This window comes from Candoia aspera, chromosome 5 (genome assembly GCF_035149785.1).
Source record: "Candoia aspera isolate rCanAsp1 chromosome 5, rCanAsp1.hap2, whole genome shotgun sequence".
NCBI classification, from domain to species: domain Eukaryota; kingdom Metazoa; phylum Chordata; class Lepidosauria; order Squamata; family Boidae; genus Candoia; species Candoia aspera.
The window spans coordinates 40241060-40263240 of NC_086157.1; the positions used below are offsets into that span (position 1 = coordinate 40241060).

Below are 22181 nucleotides of genomic sequence, written 5' to 3' on the forward strand. Positions count from 1 at the left end.
TTGGCACATTGCCATGACATTTTGAATAGCTGTACTGAGCAAAAACCTACTGAGGTTAACAGCTTAAGAAACAATGAGACCATTCCCAAATTGGGATTAACCTGTGACTGCTACTTGCTAAGGCTTGTAGCAATCAAACTATGCCCAGGAAGACACAGTGCATGGTGAATATGCATGTTCTACTATTAATTTGACTCAAGATATTATAATGTAACCAGGGTTGCCCTACAAAAAAACAAAGAAAAGTATTAAACTCTAACCTTAATCTACTTCCTCATTTTCCTAAACAGGAACTTACTGACGTAAGATTGATTCAGAGAACAAGAATCTACTTTCTTTAGAACTGTGTTATTACAATTTCCCTCAAACACCAGTTTTCCTTGAGCCCTGATAAGATAAGAAGGTAAGGAAAGCTCCCCATCTAGAAGATAACTAGATGACAACAGATAAATAGATCACAGAGGTAAGTTTACATCAAAACAACATCATTTTGCTTAAAAAGGGGGGAAGTGTAAGCCTAATTGTTAGACTATCCCCATGATCCAAAGCATAACCTGCTACACTTTCAGGCCCTTTCACCGGCATGGCAACCAGCAATTATCACACCTCAACAAAATACAGTTCCCAGTTCCTTGCCATCTAAAGTAATCTGGCATTTCTAGACCTCCAAAATTGTCTCATTATAATATGCACACTATCTGTCAACCCAAATGTCTATCTGTCTGTCAACCTAAATGTCCCTGTTCTCCATCAGTTGAAAAACTGTTCTCCCTCAAACACACAGTCTCCCCTATCTTTCCTTTTGACCTCAAAGGCTGTCATATTACAAATGTTATGCTTTCCTTATTTTTATATTTTTACTATTATGCATATGCATGAGACACCCATGTATGACTGCATGTATGTGACTGGATATATAGTTTATTATTTATATATACTTTATTCAGAAGAGAGCATAGCAGTAAGTTATGTGTACCATTTGACAGTTACTTTACTATAATTATTTTTAGATATTAGAATGTAACTAGATAATCTTTCCATTTATTAGTAGTAGTATTATAATTACTATTTGCTAGATTGGTCAGAATCAAAGAACAGGATAATGCTAAAGAAATTCTGAATTTTCTGCAGTCATGTTATTTAAGAATATGTTGGTATTTATACTGTTTATATGCTGCAAAATATGTCTGCGTAATGCAAGAGGGCTTTAAAACATGTATTCTCTTAAGATATCCTTTGCTGTGACCATTCAAGTAAAATCTTATGCATTTCTGTATCGAAGTAAACTCTGAATGCAGTATGGCTTATTCTTGCAATCCTATAGCCATATACCCGTGAATAGCTCTTGGTGAACCTAGTGAGACTTATTCAGATATCTACTGGATATTACTGTAGGACACCATGCCTATTTGAAGAATTATGCAGCTGGGGACACCATTTTTTTCTTATGGAAGTGTGAGGTAGGGATATAAAAAGAAGTCCCACATGGAATTTCTGTAGTTTCCATGTAGGATTCTGTAGAGGGTTTCACCTTCAGAAGGTAAAATCAGGCTAGCATTTATCTGACTATCATGCATAGATTAGGGAGTTATACTTCTAGAAGTGTAAAAGGTAACTATATGACAACTGTCTGAAGGATCTCCTCCAGCTTTATTAGCTTCTAATAAACCTGGCATATTTAAAGCAACCCTTGGTTTTCTGCAGATGATAATTTGACAACAACTGGTGACTATCACCATATATAACAATAATCCTATAAGAATGTCATCCTTCCCATTCACAAAATCATTAATGTCATTTTAACAGATGTGGAGAAAGAAGACAGGAAATGCTAAAACTAGATGAACCAGAAAGTATAAAGAAGAACTGAAAGTAAAGAGAAAAACTAAGCAAAACAGTAGAACTCTAACAAAAGTTTAAGTTCTGTAAGTGGATACAAAAATATTGCAATACAGCTTTTATCCTCTGAATTCAATCTCTTGCTAGGCTTTTCAAATTCCTTCTTCCTCCCCACTTAATTTTTTTAAATAGACATGCAGCATTAAAAGTCCAGAAATCCATCTCACCCAAAAGTAGCATTCCTTCAAGTCATCTATTAACAAGGCTTTCTGTTTTGGAGAAACTAATCACATAGCTTGGTTCAGAGGTAGGCACATCATGTTTTGTCACACTACTGTTTCTTTAAAATATTCACTTTGCTCCTTGAATTACGATCTTACACACACACACACACCCAGCAAAAACAAACAAACAAAAAACCACCAATCTAGGAAGTTCCAGGGCTATGAGACTTGCTGGTATAGTTAAAACTATGTTCCATTATCTAATGCCTTGAAAATTATTATGAATTCTTGTCTACCATAAAAATCTCCACTTGGACTTGCATGTTTTTAGGGAACATTTAAAAAGGAATTAAACAATGTAAAGATGTTGATACTTTTTACAAATAAACAAGTCATTTCTTTCATTCCAGAATTCTTTCCTCTTTATACAGAAAATAAAATGGTCACCATTCTAAGATTTATTTATATGAGCTGGCTCATTGTGTTCTGCTCTGCATTACATGTTGCTTTTCCAAAGGAAAAGGGTATGTATGTAATTTCAAGATGATTTTCAAGTTCTTTTACATTGCAATTTTATTCCAAAGAAAAGAGACAGGGTTGCTAATCATTTCCCTAAGCAGTAACATCAGGAGCTATATTGACCTGATATATTACTCTCTCACTGCTCCAGAATTGTAATGATGTTATGCTGTGCTCAAGTGTAACAGCTATGCTACTGAATGTCAAACCACAGTGGAATGGGGAAAATGCTGGAATGGGGAAAATGGATTTAAGACTCCACAGGGAATAAGAATATCTTATTCATCTTCATAAGCACCCATTGACAGTTGATAGTGTTCTGTCTAAGTGAGCTGTCAATATGGTCCTTCCAGGTGTTGAAGCACCTACAAATAAATAGCATCTGCAGACCATAAAATTAAATACAAATGTACTTTTGAACACAATAAAATGGCTCAAATCAAAATCACAAGATTTCTTGATTTTTGCTTAAGATCATAGGAATGATATGAGTTCAGATTTAAGATCATAGGAATGATATGAGTTCAGATATGAGTTCAGGAATGATATGAGTTCAGAATGATATGAGTTCAGACTTATAAGATTTAACGAACTTATAGGACTTGAGCAATATTTAAAAGCTTAGTGGGGAGATATCTAAGCCATTATATGATACCTTTTAGCACTTTATAAGATTGTCAGCCTTCATTTGGCTCAACTGCATTTGGAAAGAAGAGACAGACTTCCTTTCCCTATGCTCTGCATTTCATGTAAGATTCCTACCTCTGCCAGTGCGCACACACATCTATGAGTTAGCCTTGTCTTGTATCTTGGTGGGAAGTTTCAAAGCTCTTACTATATTATTTTCTAGGCAGTACATCCACCCTCCAACCCTGGTATATGTCTGAGAGAGATACAGCTCCCATACCTTTTGTTACTTTCTTAAATTAAAAAAAATAGAGAAAATGAAATACATTTTATAGTATTATCTTCTACTCATGTAATGCCAAGGCATGTTGCTAGAGAAATCAGCCCCTTCTCCCTTGACCTTTGGGTGATAAACTAATCTCACAAGAGATAAACAAAATAAAAATTTATATTAAAAAAGGAAAAGGGAGAGTGTTTTTTTTTTTTTTTAAACCTGTAGATCGTGAAAAGAAAATATTTATTGGCAGATGAAATTTTTAAAATGTAAAGTTCAAATCTCAGATAGATTTAGAAGGATCTCTCATTTAAAAAATATAAACAGAAAACATGAGGTTCTGGGCAAACCACAAGATGATACTAATAGAGGAAACTCTGCTGTAAAGAGATACCTTGTTTCATAAAACACACAATGAGCTTGTACAAAGAATATAAATATAGAGATGAAATATTACATTTTAAATAAATGGATAAAATAAAAATTAATCTTGAGTAATACATCTTTTGGAAATTGCCTATTAACCATCCTAGAGACCTTCAGAACAACAAGTCTGAAAAGTCATTGTGTGAGTTTCATCCTCAACTCTGAACAAAAGAAAAATTAATTAATTATAAGCTTAAGAACTTAAATAATTTGAAATAAACAACAAAAAGCTAAATAAGATTTTGATCTAAAAAGATCTAAAAAACTGGATTAAGAGTCCAGTTAAATCTGGAATCTTGATTTTTACTATAAGATTTTGGAATTAACTATAAAAAATAAATAGCTTCTCATGGGAAACAGACTTATTTTGGCTATCTTGGCTTCAGTCTATCAAAGCAGACCAATGGAAAAAAAAAAGGTAGATTTTTCTGGAGTTCACTGAAAGGCTTGTAGCTCCTACTGATTCTTACATACAGTATATTATATTGCCCTGAATATTTAATTTCTCAACTTTTGCTTATTTCTAGGTATGAATGGAACATCAATTGACAACTTCTCCTGTTTTGTTCACTCATATACATTTAAGACCCCTACTATGAATTGTCTTTGGAATGCTAGCAAAAATGCTCCTCCAGATACCCAGTATTTTCTGTACTTAACATATCACAAGTAATGCATTTTCATTTAATAAACTGAAAAAAAAATCTGGTTGAAAGTATACTGTGTCTAATTGGTTTTTAAATGAAATTCTTTTGGCATAAACAGGGCTAAGGAAAATGAGTGTCCACATTATATAAGTAACACGCTTGGGAGACACGTTGGTTGCTACTTCCCCAATGTGACGGTAAATCAATACCGTGTGAATGTTACAGTAAATGGATCAAGCACAGAATCTCCCATTCAGCCATACAGTACCAAATTACTACTTTATACAACAGGTGAGAAAAAACGGGGGTGGGGCAGGCTTACAACTAATAATAATAGAAATGTTATATCATAGATATATTGAAATATCTTATAAATAAGATTGCCAAGTATGATATGTCCCTAATGATTGGTAGCTGGGCTGTAAGGGACTTTACTTTCATTAAGAAAATAGTCTTGCAACCTCTTATGAAGAAAACAGTATTTCACTTTTTTGTCCCTTAGTGGTAATTCATCTTCTGACTTGCAATAAATGAGAAGAACCAGGCCTTTAGTTTAAATAGTAATACATTTTCACTGACCTAGCACTGATCTAGCAGGCTGAAAGAACTAAAAAAGAAATACATGTACCAAATCTGGTTGAGGAGTTTGTGTTCATTTTGTCTATACTTTCTCTTCTCATAGTATTTCTGCTTATATTTGTCCATATATACATGACTTCCTAAGTCTTCATCTGCTACTTACAATGCTGCTTATTTCATTCCAGAACAACTGCAACCTCCCCAAAATATTACCGTGGATTATAAATCACCATTATATTATGTAGTACGGTGGGAACCTCCTCCAAGCTCTCGTAACGTTGGAAGTGAATGCTTCAAGTTCCAAATAAAGGTAAGAGCCAAGAGGTTGAAAATTCCCTTGCCAGCCCAATGTCAGTTTCTGAGCTAGGACATGAAATCTAGAGGAAAATAAATATTTCAAATTTTGAACAGGTTGCCAGATCTTCATTCATTTAAAGAATTCATGAGTGCTATTCCATGGTTTCATATATACCTGGACAGGAATAAGACATAGAGTTGGATGGAGGGACTCTATTGTCCCAAACATCCTAGGCAGTGGGTGGGCTTTTCCACCCACCAGGCACTCTCAGGAATACAACCTTTATATAGTCCCGTACAAGTCTATTGCCAAGGTGTGTTGGCAAGACTAAACAGTCTCTTGTGCAAGTTCTAAAATAGAATGTATGCTAATTTCATGTGCACTTACACACACAAACAGAACTACTATACTGTTGTTCCATGCATGAAGCTGTATCAATGTAATTATATCCATTAATAACCAGCAACAATTAACTGGCTGGATATCTGGCTTTTTTAGCTAGATAAAATGGGCTTTATTTTGATATCTATGTATAGATCAGCTGGTTCACATCGGCAGGATGGGTTTTGGATTTAATGGGTCTGGACAAACTTTTACTTAGTAAGTCTCTGGGTGCTGTTATAGTTTACCAAAACATTATAGGAATGCAAAAGGGCTGCATTGTATCAAGCTTTATAGTGAGTACTTGCAGCAAAAAACCCCAAAAACCTCTTCTACATTCATCTGCTCATGTATTAACATTGAGGAAAATCATCTGCATATGATAATATAAAGGAAAAATGTATTGTCAGTCACCAGCAAATTTTACTTGAAATTAGGTATGTTACAGTTAAAGCGATCCTCACTAATCTCTGCAGAAGAGGAGACCTGGTTGATCAACTGACTGCAGTTGATGCCTTCTCTGAGTTGAAGTTGACTGTATCTGCCTTGACTTGGATTCCAGAGTTATAGACCAGTTACAAATATATAGGCCAGTTGGAAGTATAGAAATATAGACCAATTATACATATTCAGTTTTGGAACTGGAAAATGTAATCAAAGATGCTGGCATTGAAGTTTCAACTGCATGTGAATTACGCTGATTATTCAGACCGGTTTCAATTGGGCTTTTAGATAGGGCATGCTACTGATTTATTTATTTATTTATTTATTTATTTATATTTCAAATTTCCATCACCGCCCATCTCCCCCGAAAAGGGGACTCTGATACTGATACTGTTGTGACCACCTCAGCTGATGACTTATGCCATAAACTGGATTGGTGGGGAGAGAGTATGGCTGTATTAGTTCTCCTGGATCTTCCAGTACAATTGACCATAGTACCCCTTTGTACTATTTGGTGAAATTGGGCCACAAGATATTTTGCTGTTGGGTCATGTCCAGAAGATGGTGCTGGGGAACTATTCTTTGACATCTATGGTATTTATTACAATGTTCCACAGGGCTCCATCTTGGTCCCCAGGCTGTTCAATGTGTACATGAAATCTCTTTGGTGTGGACTGCCACCAGTATGCTGATAACATCCAGCTATGTTGCTTCTCACTATCCATCCAAGGAAAACTTGGTTCCCATGTATGTTGCCTAAGTTCAGTAATGGATGAGGGAGAACAAGCTGAAATTAAACATAGACAAGAAAGAAGTGATGTGCTTGAACAGAAAACTGGGTTGACACATTGAGGATCTACCTAAGATGGTACAACATTTGCCCTAAAAGAGTAGATCACAGACTGCATATGGTTTTTTTTAAAATTATCATAACTGATCATGGTGGCCAGCACTTTTCACAGTTAAGGCTAGTGTGCCAGTTCCAGGCTCTCTTGAGCTGATGAGATTTAGTAACATTTCCATATGACAGTTATCCATACCTTGATTTCAATGTGCTCTATATGGAACTACACTTAAGTGTTCAGAAGCTGCAATTAATGTGTAATGGGCCATCTAGACCACAAATAGGTACAAGGATCTCAGGAGGCTTGTACTGAATCTGTACTGGTTGCCAACTAGGCCATGCAAAGCATCCAGAAATAATGCTTCACAAAATGTGAAGAGGCTTTCCTAAGTTGTGTTTGCATGTGTACATATGCAGGCATAACTGCTTTGCTGGTGGTTCTGATGGAACTGTTTTCTATGGATGCATAGAAAATCTATCAAGATGTATATCTTTCACCTGGCTTTATTAAATTCAGCTCTTATTTCAATATTGTCATTCATTTACTTAGTTTTTGTTTTACATTTTTATTAACTTCTTTGAATATTTGCTAGAGTAGAAAGATGGGGTTATAAACCAAATAAATAAATACAGTACAGGCAAACTGGATGCAGGAGATGGTGATGCAGGAAGGCAAAAATGCTCATCAGAATATTACCATGTAGCAGGCCTGCTTCTATAATTTAGAATGAGAAGTGATTAGAATAAAAGAGAGCTCTAATATTTAGGGAAAGAAAGAAGATCTGCTCAAAAGATAAATGACCCAATGGAAATAAATGCTACTGGGCCTACAACAAATCAAAGGTGGGAAATGAGCAGAAACAACTTTTTTTTCTCTTTTCTGTTATGTAGTTACCGAAGAAGTGGAGGAGAGGCATGAAATCACAAGGAAAGAAAACAATCATGGAGGGATTGGCTAGTGCTTCTCTAGTATTTGTAGGAAATGGGGACAGAACATATTCAGCAAGCAGCAACAGATGGCTGAAACAAGAAATGCTAAACAGTTCAGAAACTAAATGTAGGAATGTCCCCAAAGAAATCCTGCTTGTAATGTAATTTAATGGAAAAGTAAATAAATAATCTTCCTTCCCAACACCCTCTTATCACTAAAGACTGTTTGACCATTATTATAATTATTGTATACAACTGACTGTGGAAAATCAATTCCAGTTCAGAAAAGGAAAAAAAATATTATCAATACTAATAATTACTTTATTTTTCCCCTTTGTTTCCAAGGATGAAATCAGAAATACAACCACTAATGTAAGTGCTATTATCTTATAAATTGCTGATGAATAAGTGATGGAAAGACCTGGCAAATTGCACTCTTATGCTACAGAGCTAGATGGGCAAATACTCTGTTAGTGAATGGACTAAAGCAAATCTGTTTGGTTTCTTTGTTATGGAAATTGATTTCCAGCCTAGTGAATTTCTGTACGACCCACAGGCATATATTTATATACACCCATCATGCTATTTCCTTGCATTGCAAGGCAACACACTAATCTGGAAGTACATGCATTTTAAAGAAAACGATGTACGAAAGTCATCATCAGGCCATTTAGGGGTTGGACTTCTAAATTTTGGAAATAACCCAGAGCCTTCTACCCTGTTTTAAAATGTAAAAATTGTTCCCCATATGCCCAACAGTGAAGTGTTCTTTCTTGTTTGTATGGCAGTTCTTGGAATATATGAATATGTGCTGTTAAATTAGGAATGTTTGTATCTTAAACCTAGAAGATGGAAGATACTTAGGCACCTTCTACATCTATACTTTAACTGTTGGTTAATTGATTGTTTTTGGAGATGAAACTGAGTTTAGCTTTTGTCCAGTCATTAAGCTATTGGAAGCAAAACAGAAAACACTCACATTTGGCCCCATTGGGAACTAAGGTAATTTTTAACAAATTCCCTAGAACGCATTAATCTTAGATCACAGGACTTATCAGAGTTCAAAATCTGATTCCAATGATCAAAGTAATAATCCTATTTCCCCATCTTTTCTTGTGCATAGGGTACAAACAGGGCAGATGTTAACTTTTTTCTTGTAATATGAAGAATGCCCATATTCTAAAACTCAATAGTAGGAGTAACAAACAGTTTGTTTCCTTTGCATAATTCCATTTTAGAAAACATTTCATGGTCACGATGCAGTGGGAACAAGATTTGAAATTAAGAAACAAGCTTTTACAATATTTGTTTTTATAAATAAGCAAAGTAATAACTATAATGTGATTGATTCAAGGTAAATTGTATTTTTACATAGAAATCATTGTTATTTCATCAAGCATGAAATTAAGTAGAGAAATATTTTGCTTTTAGGTACCAGGCAAAACATACAATTTCTCAAAGCCTGCAAAATATATATTGAGAATTCGCACAGGTGGAAAAAGTATTTGTGCAATTGCAAAACCATTTAGTAAATGGAGTAAACCAATTGAGTTTGGTAATTATTTTTTTCCTTAATTATTTTTCCTTCTTAATGCTAACATTCTTTCTAATAGTCAGCTAATGGTTAAGAGCTTCCTAATATAAAATGGTCACTGAAAAATAAGATAATTTTTATAAATTTAGGTAATTCTCTTCTTATGTAAGGTTATATATTAAACTAAAACAATAAACAAAAGAGTCTGGCAAGGAACTTCCATTTCAGTTGGTTATTGGCAATTCAGCAATAGTTCATAATTTAGAGCTTTTGAGTGATGTGTTTGGGTAATATTACATAAAATTGGTGGAGCTGGGACAAAATCTAATTATTAACTACAGTTAGCATGGCATTGATGTGTGTATTTAATCATTCCCTCTGCTTTGTCACATTAAAAACTATATTTTGGTGGCAAGGTTTAGAAACTCTCTGGGGACCTCACTCAAGGGTTTCAGGATCTCAAATTGTGAGCCTCTGCTTTTGATACAAGCAGTCTTAGAGTACCTTGGTAGAGATAATGCATTTAAATTCTCAGAACATTAAAAAAAACACTTATTTCTGCTGCTATACTGAACAATTGTAATAAATAAGTTATTACAGTTTAGATATGCTTCTGAGAATAAAGTCCCAATTTCATGTCAAAAAATTAAAAAGTGATAACAGCCTATTCCACTATCATGGGCCATTTGGCACCAAATATTATTCCTTTTAACTAAGGTAATGTTAAAATGCACAAGATATTAATGGAATGTGAAAATTAATACCTGATTTGGGAGACCCAAAAACCATATGACAGCTGAAATTATAATAGTTTATTAAATTTAGATTTAGATCAAGATGTCTCATTGTATCTTACCTAGGTTGCAGAAAGTGAATCAGAGTTTGATATTGGAACAGAACTGGCAACAAATATGACTAATAAATCCATATTGGCACAAAGCATAGGGACTAATTTGAAATTAATTCATAGCTGATATTTCATAGATGCTCATTCATAATAACACTGACTCATCTATCAAATAATTTTCACCAAAATGTTGGAGCAAATATAGGTGAATGGTACCTATAGAATCTGTGGTGGCAATATGATAATTGAACTGCAATATATAAGTAACAGTGCCATCACAAAAGATTGTCATAAATGCACAATTAGCATGGTTAAATCTATGGTATTTCTTTAATATACCATTGAAACACATTGAAACTATTGTTATACTCTTATTATCTGTATGTACAGAAAGCCAGTTTGGTGGAGTGGTTAGGGTACCAGGCTACAAACTGAGAGATTATGAGTTCTAGTCTTGTTTTAGACATAAAACCAGCCATGTGACCTTGGGCCAATCTCTCTCTGTTAGCCCTAGGAAGAAAGCAGCAACAAACCACTTCCAAAATCTTGCCAGAAAAACTGCAGGGATTTGTTTTGTCCAGGCAGTCTCCAGGAGTCAAGTCTTTAATTTTAAAGATTTTATTTAATTACTACTTATCTCAATAAAATCAAATTACTCTTCCTCCCACCATGAATGTTCCCAATTCCATCTCAACTTTATTCTGCAGATGATGTGGATGTGATTCAAAGATCCATTTTTAAAAATCTTTTTCCCGTTCTTTGATGGTAAGAGAAGCAACAACAAGATTTTTTATCAGCTGCCATTTTAGACCCAAAGTGACATCCACAGTGATAGTCACTGGCTTCAGAAAGGCAGGTGAGCTTAAACAGTCAAAGCCCAACACCTATTTGTTTGTGCAGTGCATTGAAAAAGGCTGAGCTTTGATCACCTGGTCACATCTGTCATTCTGAAGCCAGTGATTATTATCTCTATGGAAACCCTAAATTCAACATCCCTCCTGTTGGATTATTAGTTTTTCTCTCAAGTTTTAAGAATGACCCCTTGTCTAGGTTTGAGTTTGAGGACAAGGTGACTGGACTGCTAAAAATGGAGACAGAAAAAACAGTCTAGATGCACTACTCATTATTGCTAAAGCCAGTTTCATAACAAAGTTTAGTGCATTCCCTTCTCCAAAATCCCAAGTTGACAGATTTGAAAAAATGAATTTGTTTTCTCCCCTGCATGGATTATTTGAAGTATAAATCTCCTATAAAGTACCTAATACAGGTTGGTTGAAAACATGAAAATGAGCACATTTGTAATTTTGTTCAGGTTTCACTTGCCTTTAGATGAACACCTAATTTTGCTCTCCTAAAAAGAAATAGCAGTCAATATGTACATGATTTCCTAGATAGGAGTGTGCAGCTCAGTGTTCAATCAATTTGTTTTATTTTTCTGTTAGTGTCATATTTATGTACAGATTTATTAAAATATTACATTTTATTACATATCCGTATTAAATATGATGGTACATTCAGGGTCAAAGATAGCTTTTGGCTTTTTCTTTTTTTCCTGCCAAAAGAAAGAGCTTAGTGCAACATGGAGGCTGCTGCTTCTTTGCTCTGTAATTGTGTGGTGCTGAGTCTCTATTTAATTAAATTAATATAAGAATATTAAACCCTGCTATTTTTTCAGGTACTGACCCCAATCCATTCCCTGCAGTGCCTTTAGTCTTTGCTATACTTGGAACCATCTTAATAGTTGTGCTCTTGGGTTTGATCTGTAAAAGGTAAAATGTAATTATTTTTAATTGTTATGAAGAAACAGAAAACAGCTTTCACTTTAGCATCTCCTTTGTGTTGGCATTTGATAAATCTAGCCCTTAAAATATTCAGATGAAAACAGCACTTTGTCAGGATAGCAATTAACTAGACAAGATGCAGATGTTGGGAAAGGTATAAAGAATAGAAGCAGATGTTTTAACCTATTCAACCTTTACTGTGTTTGTATCTTTCCTTAATAGAGTGGCTATATCTGGATTATTTTTTTTGTCTGTAGGGGAAAAAAATTGTACATGTGCCATAACTATAAAAATAGGTTAAATACAACTATCATTACACAATAATTATATTAAATTTACTTTATAAGTAAAGCAGATGAGCTAATTAATAAAACCAATAGGAATCTATGAAAATGGCAAGGCTCATTTTGCTGATCGCTATGGATATAGATTTACGAAAACCCATCTACTGCAGTGGGCCTGCTCTCTTGTCACAGCTATTGACTCTTTGTTTGTCTTTTTATTTATTTTTATTTCATTTATTTCTCTTTCTACTTTTTCTCCTTTTCTTATTACTTTTCTTTCTCAGAATGACTTTGGTCTCCCACCGCCTGCTGTAAGAACTTCTCTTGACTGTTGTCCTCAGATAACTTTTTAAAATTAATATGGTATCTGTCTCCTCTTTCTTTTCCTTCAGGCAATTGGTTTGGGTTAATGAAGGTTCAGAAGAATGCTTTTTGTATTTTTATGGGTCAGAATCTATTTGAACCCTTTGCTTATTTCTGCATCTAGCTTTGTAAAAGTTGGTTCCACCCACTGGTTTTTCTCAAGTTTGCTGCTTTGCTCTTAGTCCCGGTAGGAAGTGATACAATTAAATATGCACAATTAATAATCTATACTTAAATAGTGTATACTTAAAAGTATGTTGCTTCAATGCTGCTGCATATTTTCAGGCAGGTATAGCAAGCTATTTCAAGAGAGAAGAATCTGGGATAATGTCCTAAATCTTTCTCTGTACAGGAACCACATATGGCAGAAGCTTACTGATCCAGTTCCCCAACCAAAAGATATAATGTGGCAATGTGAGAAGAATATGGAGGTGGGTTCTGAAATGTGCTAAATATAATGACCTATAAAATATTTGATGTAAACATGAATAACTCTTTCATACTTTATAATTTTAATGCTGCTAAATTAATAACTGGTTCTATCATTCTTTTAATTTTATTTGTGTCAGTATAAATTAAGAATAGAAATATATCTGAGGTATAGAAATATTTATCTGAAGATGTTGGGTATAATTTAACATTGGTAAGTGAGTATGCTGCCCTCAATTTATGTTGTCCTTATGTCTATCCAATCAGCTAAGCTGTCATGTTCCCCATTGCAAGGCATAAGTGCATCACAACGGGGAACATGCCCATCAGGAAAGAGGAAGGGATAACCATTATCCTTTAAACACACACATCATCCCTTAAGCACACAAACTCCTAAAACAATCACCAGGACAATAGAAGCACACCTCAGCCCGGACCTAGAAACCATTAACAGATCGGGGGAACTCCCACACATTACCCCGGGGGACGCACCTGCACTGGATGAAGGCAAAAGGACAAAGGAAACCATCGGAGATTACCCGAATCGCCCATTGTCAGACCCATACCAATTCAGATCGCCCATCTGGACCCGGCTTGTGGGACAATGGGGGGTGGAGGAGGACAAGGTCCGCCACCAGGGTATAAACAGGGTACCCCGCTACCATGCCTGCATTCCCGTCTTTTTTCTCCGTATGCAATCTGCTTCCAATAAACAGGAAATCCTTAGACCCTCTAAGTGAGTCCGTGTCTTATTGGGAGTAAGGCTACCCTGACATAAAGACGGGAATCGAAAAAAAAAATTTCCACTAGCACCAGTCCAGATCCAACCTGTGAGGGAACCAAGCTAGTGATGGAAGAATTCATCACCCAACGAGGCGGCTACTCAGCGAACGGCAATGGAACCCACAACCCCACGGATGGCAGACGCCCGGTGCCCCGACAGCGCGTGGCCCAGGAGAGCTCGGGATCGAGCTCAGAGGGAGAAACAACGGCAAATGCCACCCGGGAGTCCCAAGGCACGTGGGTCACCATTGACGAGATGGAGGAATCCTTGCCCGGATCGCCCGGAGCCTCGGGAGACCCGCAGGACGTCCCATCATCCATGGCGTTGGGAACCGAAGGAGAGCGGCAGGGCCACCACACCAAGAAGGGCTCGAGAATGGCGGCAAGGCTGAGCGCAGTTGAGGACAAGCTGGAGGCAATGCAGCAGCTGCTCCTGAGGTTAGCAGAGGCGTACGAATCCCACAGCCGGGGCGCGGAGGGGCCAGGCACCAGAAGCCCGACACCCCTTACCCCCCCCCTCGAAGATGCACCAGCCGGAGAGCTGGAGGAGAGGTCCGGAGGATGACACAGCACCAGGCAGAGTCCGTTTCCAGGAACCCGCCAGATGGGCTCTTCCCCCCCTCCCACCCTGATGGTAAGACGACCAGAACGAAGTGGGAGCCAGCAGGAGATGGTACCAATGCCACCCGAAGCCCGACGGAGGGAATCCCCACGTTGAGACCAAAGAGCCCCGACCACTCGAAGCACACCTCAATGCTCAGATGTGGCTTGGAGCCCACCGAGAGCGGCGATAAAGGACTTCGGGGTTAAGTTCGATGGGGACCCCACAAAACTCTCCTTTTTCCTCACAAACGCGAGGAACTATATGGAGGAATGGGGTCCCTGCTTTCGAATGGAAAAGGGCAAAGTAAATGCCATCACAATCAAATTAAAAGGATGGGCCACTGACTGGTATGTCCAGTTATGCCAGGCAGGTGCCCCAGAACTCGAGAACTGCAACGAGTTCCTCTGGGCAGTAGACCTGCACTTCAGGGACCCCCTGGAAAGGGAAAGGGCGAAAAGAGCCCTGAAAACCCTCAAACAAGGACAGCACTCTGTGGCAGATTATGCCAGGGAGTTCCAAGCCCTGGCCAGGAAGGTCAAAGTTTGGTCGCAGTCCACCCTCATTGAGCGGTTCAAGGAGGGTCTAAACCTGAACGTACTCAGGTGGGCACTGTGCAGGAGCAACCCCGACACTCTGGTGGAGTGGATCCTGCTGGCCGGAGAGGCAGAGGACGCCCAGGACACTTTCCTCCAGGCAAAGAGGGAAGTGCAGCATGCAGAGGCAGCGAGAGGACTCCGAGCAGCAGCAGGACCAGCGAGGTTGAGACCCCAGCCCTGGAAGGAAGAAAGAGACCAACGGTTCGCCAAGGGTCAGTCCCTTCGGTGAGGGAAGGAGGACCACAAGGCGGCGGCTTGCCGAAACTGAAGGCGAGAGACAGCTCGTGGAAGGCGCCAACCAAGCCAACTCCAGCACCCAGGAAAATGCCAGCCATGATGGGTGAAACTGCAGCAAAGGACTTCCCCTACTCCACTGAAGAAGAGGAAAGTGACAAAGACAAACTGGCAGGAAACACCAGCCACCTGCCCTGAGGAGCGCCAGAGGACAGGTGGAAGAAAACAAGAGGCACAACAATTTCAGGGTGAGTGCTAATTGTCCCACCCTATACGTGAAAGTCACCCTGACCCACGGTAGAGAAACGGCAGAAGTTTGGGCGCTAATTGACTCCGGCTTCTCCAAGTGCCTTACGCACTCGGACCTGGCGGCCATGCTAAACCTCCGCTGCTATCCACTTCAGCACCACATTGTTTTTACACAGTTGGATGGATCAGCAGCAGGAGAGGGCCCGGTCACCCAATACACGGACAAAGTTGCACTGCAGCTCGGCAGCCACAAGGAAAGACTGCCGTTCGTTGTGGCACCAGTGGGCCAACCCCTAATCATCCTAGGGATCCCATGGCCAGTACAACACAACCCACAAATAAACTGGACAACCAGGGAAATCACGTTTTCGGATGGGCGCTATCAAGCACCCACAGGGGATCGGGTTCCCCGTGCTGCAATGGGGAGGGCGGCGACTACATTGATGCATCTGGAGGCAGCGACCCTGGAGGGCCTGCCAGCCAGATATGCAGTGTTTGCCGATGTGTTTGGCGAAAAGGAGGCTGACAAACTCCCACCCCATAGAAAAATGGACTGCACTATAGAACTGGTCCCTAACACACCCTTACCAAAGCCCAAAATCTATGCGATGACCCAGAAGGAGCTGGCAGCATTAAGGGAGTTCGTAGATAAAAATTTAGCGCGGGGCTTTATTGAGCCCGCAAACTCACCAGTCGGAGCCCCAGTCCTCTTTCGGGGAAAAAAGGACGGGTCACTGAGGCTCTGTACCGACTACCGCGGTTTGAATGCTGTGTCCATCTCAAATAAATACCCCTTACCCCTCATCAAGGACATTCTTGCCCACCTGGCAAAGGGCAAGATATTCTCAAAACTGGACCTGAGGGAAGCCTATTTCCAAATACGAATACAGGAGGGGGTGAATGGAAGGCTTTCAACTGCCCACTGGGGTCTTTTCAATATAAAGTCTTACCATTTGGGTTGGCAGGGGCACCGGGAGTGTTTATGCAGTTAATTAATGAAGTCTTGCATGACCACTTATTCAAGGGGGTACTTGTCTACCTAGATGATGTTTTAATCTATTCAGAGACGGAAGAAGAGCACGAACGCTTAGTGAAGCAAGTGCTCCGGAAACTCCGCAAGGCAGAGCTATTCGCCAAGCTCTCCAAGTGCGAGTTTCATAAAGAACAAATTGACTACCTGGGCTATAGAATCTCAGCGAGGGGAATCGAGATGGACCCAAGTAAGGTCCAAGCCATACTGGCGTGGGAGCGCCCACGCATGAGGAGGCAACTGCAAAGTTTCCTCGGTTTCACGAATTTCTACAGGGGTTTTATCCAGGGGCTGGCGGAAATTGTGCTGCCTCTAACTAACCTACTCCGGACAAAGGGCTTGGGTGATACACGAAAGTCACGGAACCCGGGAGCGCTCCTGAACTGGACTGCTGACTGTCAAAGGGCTTTTGATCACCTCAAAAGCCTCTTTACAGCAGAGCCAGTGCTGCAACACCCCACCAAGCCCTTCGTCGTACAAGTCGACACATCCGACTTCTCCATCGGGGCACTCCTGCTTCAGCGGGATTTTGACAATCAGCTGAAGCCCTGCGCGTACCTTTCCCGCAAGTTGTCCGAAACGGAACGGAGATGGCACGTGTGGGAAAAGGAGGCGTTCGCAGTCAAGGCAGCCCTAGAGACATGGAGGCACCTCCTGGAAGGGGCCACCTGCCCCTTCGAGGTCTGGACAGACCACAAAAACCTAGAGGCTCTCAGCACTCCAAAATGCCTCAGCCCCAAGCAAGTACGCTGGGCACAGTTCTTCAGCCGATTTAACTTTAAATTAAAGTTCATACCAGGGAGGAAGAACTTCCTAGCAGATGCTCTTTCCAGACGGCCTCAGGATGCCAGCCAGGCATCGGACATTGTGGGTACTGTGTGGACCGACACACAGCTGGGCTGCCCTGCCATCACGCGCAGCCAAACAAGAACCCAACGCACCACAGCACAAACACCCGCGGATGGAGGGAGACGCAGGTCAATTTCACCAAACTTGCAACAACAGCTCGTTCAAGCCCTCAAAACAGATACATGGTTGCAAACCAACCAACACAATGTATCCTTCACGAACGGTCTAGCCTGGAGACAGAAGAACCTGTACATGCCAGAGCTATTGCGAGCGGAAGTTTTAAACCACTCCCACAATGACAAGACGGCCGGGCACTTTGGGTTTGTCAAAACACTACATTTAATCAGGCGACAATTCTGGTGGCCTACTCTCAGGAAGGACATTAAAGAATATGTCGCTGCTTGCCCCACATGTGCCATGTCAAAACGAAAAGTGGGGAAGCCCCAAGGACTGTTGCAGCCAGTAGCAAGCCCCTCCCGCCCCTGGGAGGAAATTTCAATGAACTTTATTGTAGATCTACCACCCAGCCAAAGAAAAACGGTCATCTGGGTGGTAAAAGACTATTTTTCCAAGCAGGCACACTTTATACCCTGCGCGTCCATCCCCTCCGCGCAACAGCTGGCACGCCTCTTCCTAAATCACATCTATAAACTCCACGGCGCCCCCTCCCGTTTGGTGACTGATAGGGGCACACAATTTACCTCCAGGTTCTGGAAGGCATTTTTAAAACTAATCGGCACCAAGCAGGCACTGTCCACGGCTTGGCACCCCCACACAGATGGCTCTACGGAGATTCTTAACTCCACCCTGGAGCAATTCCTACGATCATTTATAAACTATCAACAGGACGATTGGGTGGACCTGCTACCTTTTGCAGAGGTAGCCTACAACAATGCAGTGCACCAGAGCACAGGTCACACCCCATTCAAAGTAGTTTACGGTAGAGACTTCGTTCCAATCCCGGAACTGCCCCAACCAGACACCCCGCCCTGTTCCCCAGATGACTGGGCGGCACAACTGGCCACGGTTCGGCCCGTCATCCAGCTGGCTCTCGCAGACGCACAAGCTACATCCAAAAAGTTCACAGACAACCACAGGGCGGCGCAACTGAACTACAAAGTGGGAGATAGGGTCTACCTCTCCACTAAGTTCATCAAGTCCCCACAGCCCTCGAAGAAACTGGCACCCAAATTCATTGGACCGTTCCCAATCATAGAAATGATCAACCCAGTGACTTTCAAGTTGGAGCTACCCCACTGTGCCCTACTGAAACCAGCCAGCCCTTCAAAATGGCACAACGAACCCCCCCCCCCGCCCTCACCCATCATGATAGATGGTCAACAACATTTTGAAATTAAGGAGGTACTAGACTCCAGGAGGCTAAGGGGCACCTTACAGTACCTCATTAAATGGAGACATTTTCCCCACCCGGAGTGGGTCCAAGCGCAAAACGTTTCAGCAAAATGGCTTGTCAAAAGCTTCCACAAAGCATACCTGGACAAACCGGCACCTTAGAATTTTTCTTGGGGGGGCAGCATGTCATGTTCCCCGTTGCAAGGCATAAGTGCATCACAACAGGGAACATGCCCATCAGGAAAGAGGAAGGGATAACCATTATCCTTTAAACACACACATCATCCCTTAAGCAGACAAACTCCTAAAACAATCACCAGGACAATAGAAGCACACCTCGGCCCGGACCTAGAAACCATTAACAGATTGGGGGAACTCCCACACATTACCCCGGGGGACGCACCTGCACTGGACGAAGGCAAAAGGACAAAGGAAACCATCGGAGATTACCCGAATCGCCCATCGTCAGACCCATACCAATTCAGATCGCCCATCCGGACCCGGCTTGTGGGACAATGGGGGGTGGAGGAGGACAAGGTCCGCCACCAGGGTATAAACGGGGTAACCCACTACCACGCCTGCATTCCCGTCTTTTTTCTCCGTATGCAATCTGCTTCCAATAAACAGGAAATCCTTAGACCCTCTAAGTGAGTCCGTGTCTTATTGGGAGTAAGGCTACCCTGACATAAACTCACATCCAGTGCACAGTTTCATGCATATTAATCAGTATGGATAATAATGTGCTTTGCCTATATATTGGCCACAATAATAGATTCATTAAATAATATAAGGAGCCAACATGTTAAAAATGGAGAAAATTTAATAAATGGGATGGAAGATTGAATCATATTGAACGAATTTAGAATGGTAGGATCAATGAGAAGAAACCACAGTGCCAAAACAGGTCCTCCAAGGTGTATCTTAGAATAACTTAGAATGAGGTCAAAGGAAGATATTTCTTCTCCAGAGGAAAATTCCCCAAAATTTGTTTTAATCAAAATTAGTAATAATCTATCAATACAGGTAACAGAGTAGGATGATTTGTGGAGGAAAAATTAAAAGCAATTCAACACACAAACATTACTGGGCAATATGACACATTTTCATTAGTTAAGCTGTCAAACCACCACAGGATTTTTTTTTTCAAGCCTGCCTCCCTAACCATAGAAGCTGAAAATTAAGGTTGTGCAAATCCTTCAAAAGAGGATACACAGGAGTGCATATAGAACATTTCTCTTTGTTTATTGGTTTGTTTTTAATTCTTGTCAGTCAGCTAGATTTGCAAATTGTAGTTGTAGTGGCTTTTAAGTTTACCAGATTTTATTTATTTATTTATTTTTCAAATTTTGCCACTGCCCATCTCCCCTGAGAAGAGGGACTCTGGGCAGTTTACAATAAAACTAACATTAAAACAGTAAGTATACAAAAATATAAATATGAATTACCAAATGTAAATATAAAATAAATATCAATATAAAATCCAAGTGGCCATAAAAGATCTAATTCAGTGAGGAGAGCTCTAAGGCGCCAGCCACCCCCAGGAATAACTATTCCCCTTCCCACCACAGGTGAGGCAGCAGAGCCAAGTCTTCACGTTCTTCCGGAAGGTCAGGAAGGGGCCTGCCTCATCTCCGGGGGCAGAGAGTTCCAAAGGGCAGAGCCACTGCAGAGAAGGCCTGCTTCCTGGGCCCCACCGAACGAAATTCTCTTACAGATGGGGTCCACAGCATGCCCTCTCTGCATGATCGGGTGGGACAGGTTGATGTCTTGATTGATTGATTAAAATAGTATTACACAAAATTCACCATGTAAATAGAAATAAAAAGGAGGTAACAAGTTTTACCCCTTCCTTTTTAAATATTTCAATCCCAAATATTGCTATTTGGTACAAAATACAGAGATTACAGAAAAGAAAAATCTGCACTGACTGCCAGTTGTTTATTCAGTACAACATAAGTATTGGTGATGACTTTTAGCATCCTTAGAGTCCCTTTTGGGAGATGGGCGGTGACAAATTTGATTAATAAATAAAAAAATAATAATAAAACAATCCTAAATGGCTCAGGGCCTTAAGATCTGAGATCTTTTTCACTATGAATCTAGTGTAACAGGAAAAATACTTTTGAAGATGTCCTGGTTGCCAGAAGCTCAGTTATCTGGTACATAGAAGAGGGTTTTTCCTGTGTAGCTCCAAGGTCATGGAATGCTTTCCCAGGGAGAAGTGTCTGGTTCTGATTCTCCCAGGTTTTTGGCAAACAGCAAAAACTTCAAGGGGGCATACATATTGTTTCCTCTTCCCATTTCCCCCCACAACATCTATCCTGCAAGATGTGCTGAGAGTGACTAGCCCAAATTCCTCCACTAGGTTTTCATGGCTGATCGTGGACTAGAACCTGGGTGTCCCGAGGGACGGTCTAAAACCTTAACTACATACTTCACCACCTTGGCTCTCTATTGGAGGACTACTCTATGCAGTGAAAAATCAGAGTTTTGGCTATGTGCACTAATAAGTAGTCATTTGCAATGAGCTATGATGTAGATATGGGAATGAATCAGTCATGACCTTTAGGAATTAATGCAAGGATATTTTCTTTTCCCTTTTGTAGAAGTGGGTGAGCTCAGTACCAATAGCAGGTGAATCAATAACAGTGGTTGAAGAAATGACTGCCATCTCCCAGAAAGTGTGAGGAATTGTCCACTACAAAACAATAACCACCACCACCCTAATAAAATATTAAAAGAAAACCTATATACATACATTTGGCTTATTCATTCTTTTCAAAATATGAATGCACTTGTATAAATACAGTGGGACTTAAGATGATCTAGAGGCTGTCAAGCAGGGGCTAGATTCATCTGTGCATGTACAAAAGGGACAGAACTCCACCATCTTGTTGTTGTTGTTTTTTACTTCCCCTGTGGACACTGATGGCTAGATTTCTTTTACATACAGAAACAAGGGGATAAATCTGTTATTTCCTGTCATATGGATCGGCGTATGTTGTCAACCTTTATTGCATGGACTGCTGGCAAGATTTATTTTCTATCCTGCCTTCATTATTTTTCTAAGTAACTCAAGGAGGCGAACATACCTAATACTCCTTCCTCCTCCTTTTTTCCCCACAACAGCAACCCTGTGAGGTTGGTTGGGCTAAGAGTGAGTGGCCCAAGGTCACCCAGCCAGCTTTCATGCCTAAGGAGGGACTGGAACTC

At 40.2% G+C, this 22181-nt stretch overlaps 1 protein-coding gene across 1 annotated transcript; it reads left to right on the plus strand.

The window, feature by feature from the left end:
- The first annotated feature begins 2485 nt into the window (after positions 1-2485).
- Positions 2486-21703, plus strand: LOC134498770 (interleukin-5 receptor subunit alpha-like). Its single transcript, XM_063305038.1, has 9 exons — positions 2486-2587; positions 4437-4578; positions 4675-4847; positions 5321-5445; positions 8378-8404; positions 9464-9587; positions 12089-12182; positions 13194-13272; positions 21575-21703. The coding sequence occupies exons 1-9, from the start codon at positions 2503-2505 to the stop codon at positions 21653-21655; spliced, it is 930 nt and encodes a 309-aa protein (XP_063161108.1). The 5' UTR covers positions 2486-2502; the 3' UTR covers positions 21656-21703.
- Positions 21704-22181: the final 478 nt, after the last annotated feature.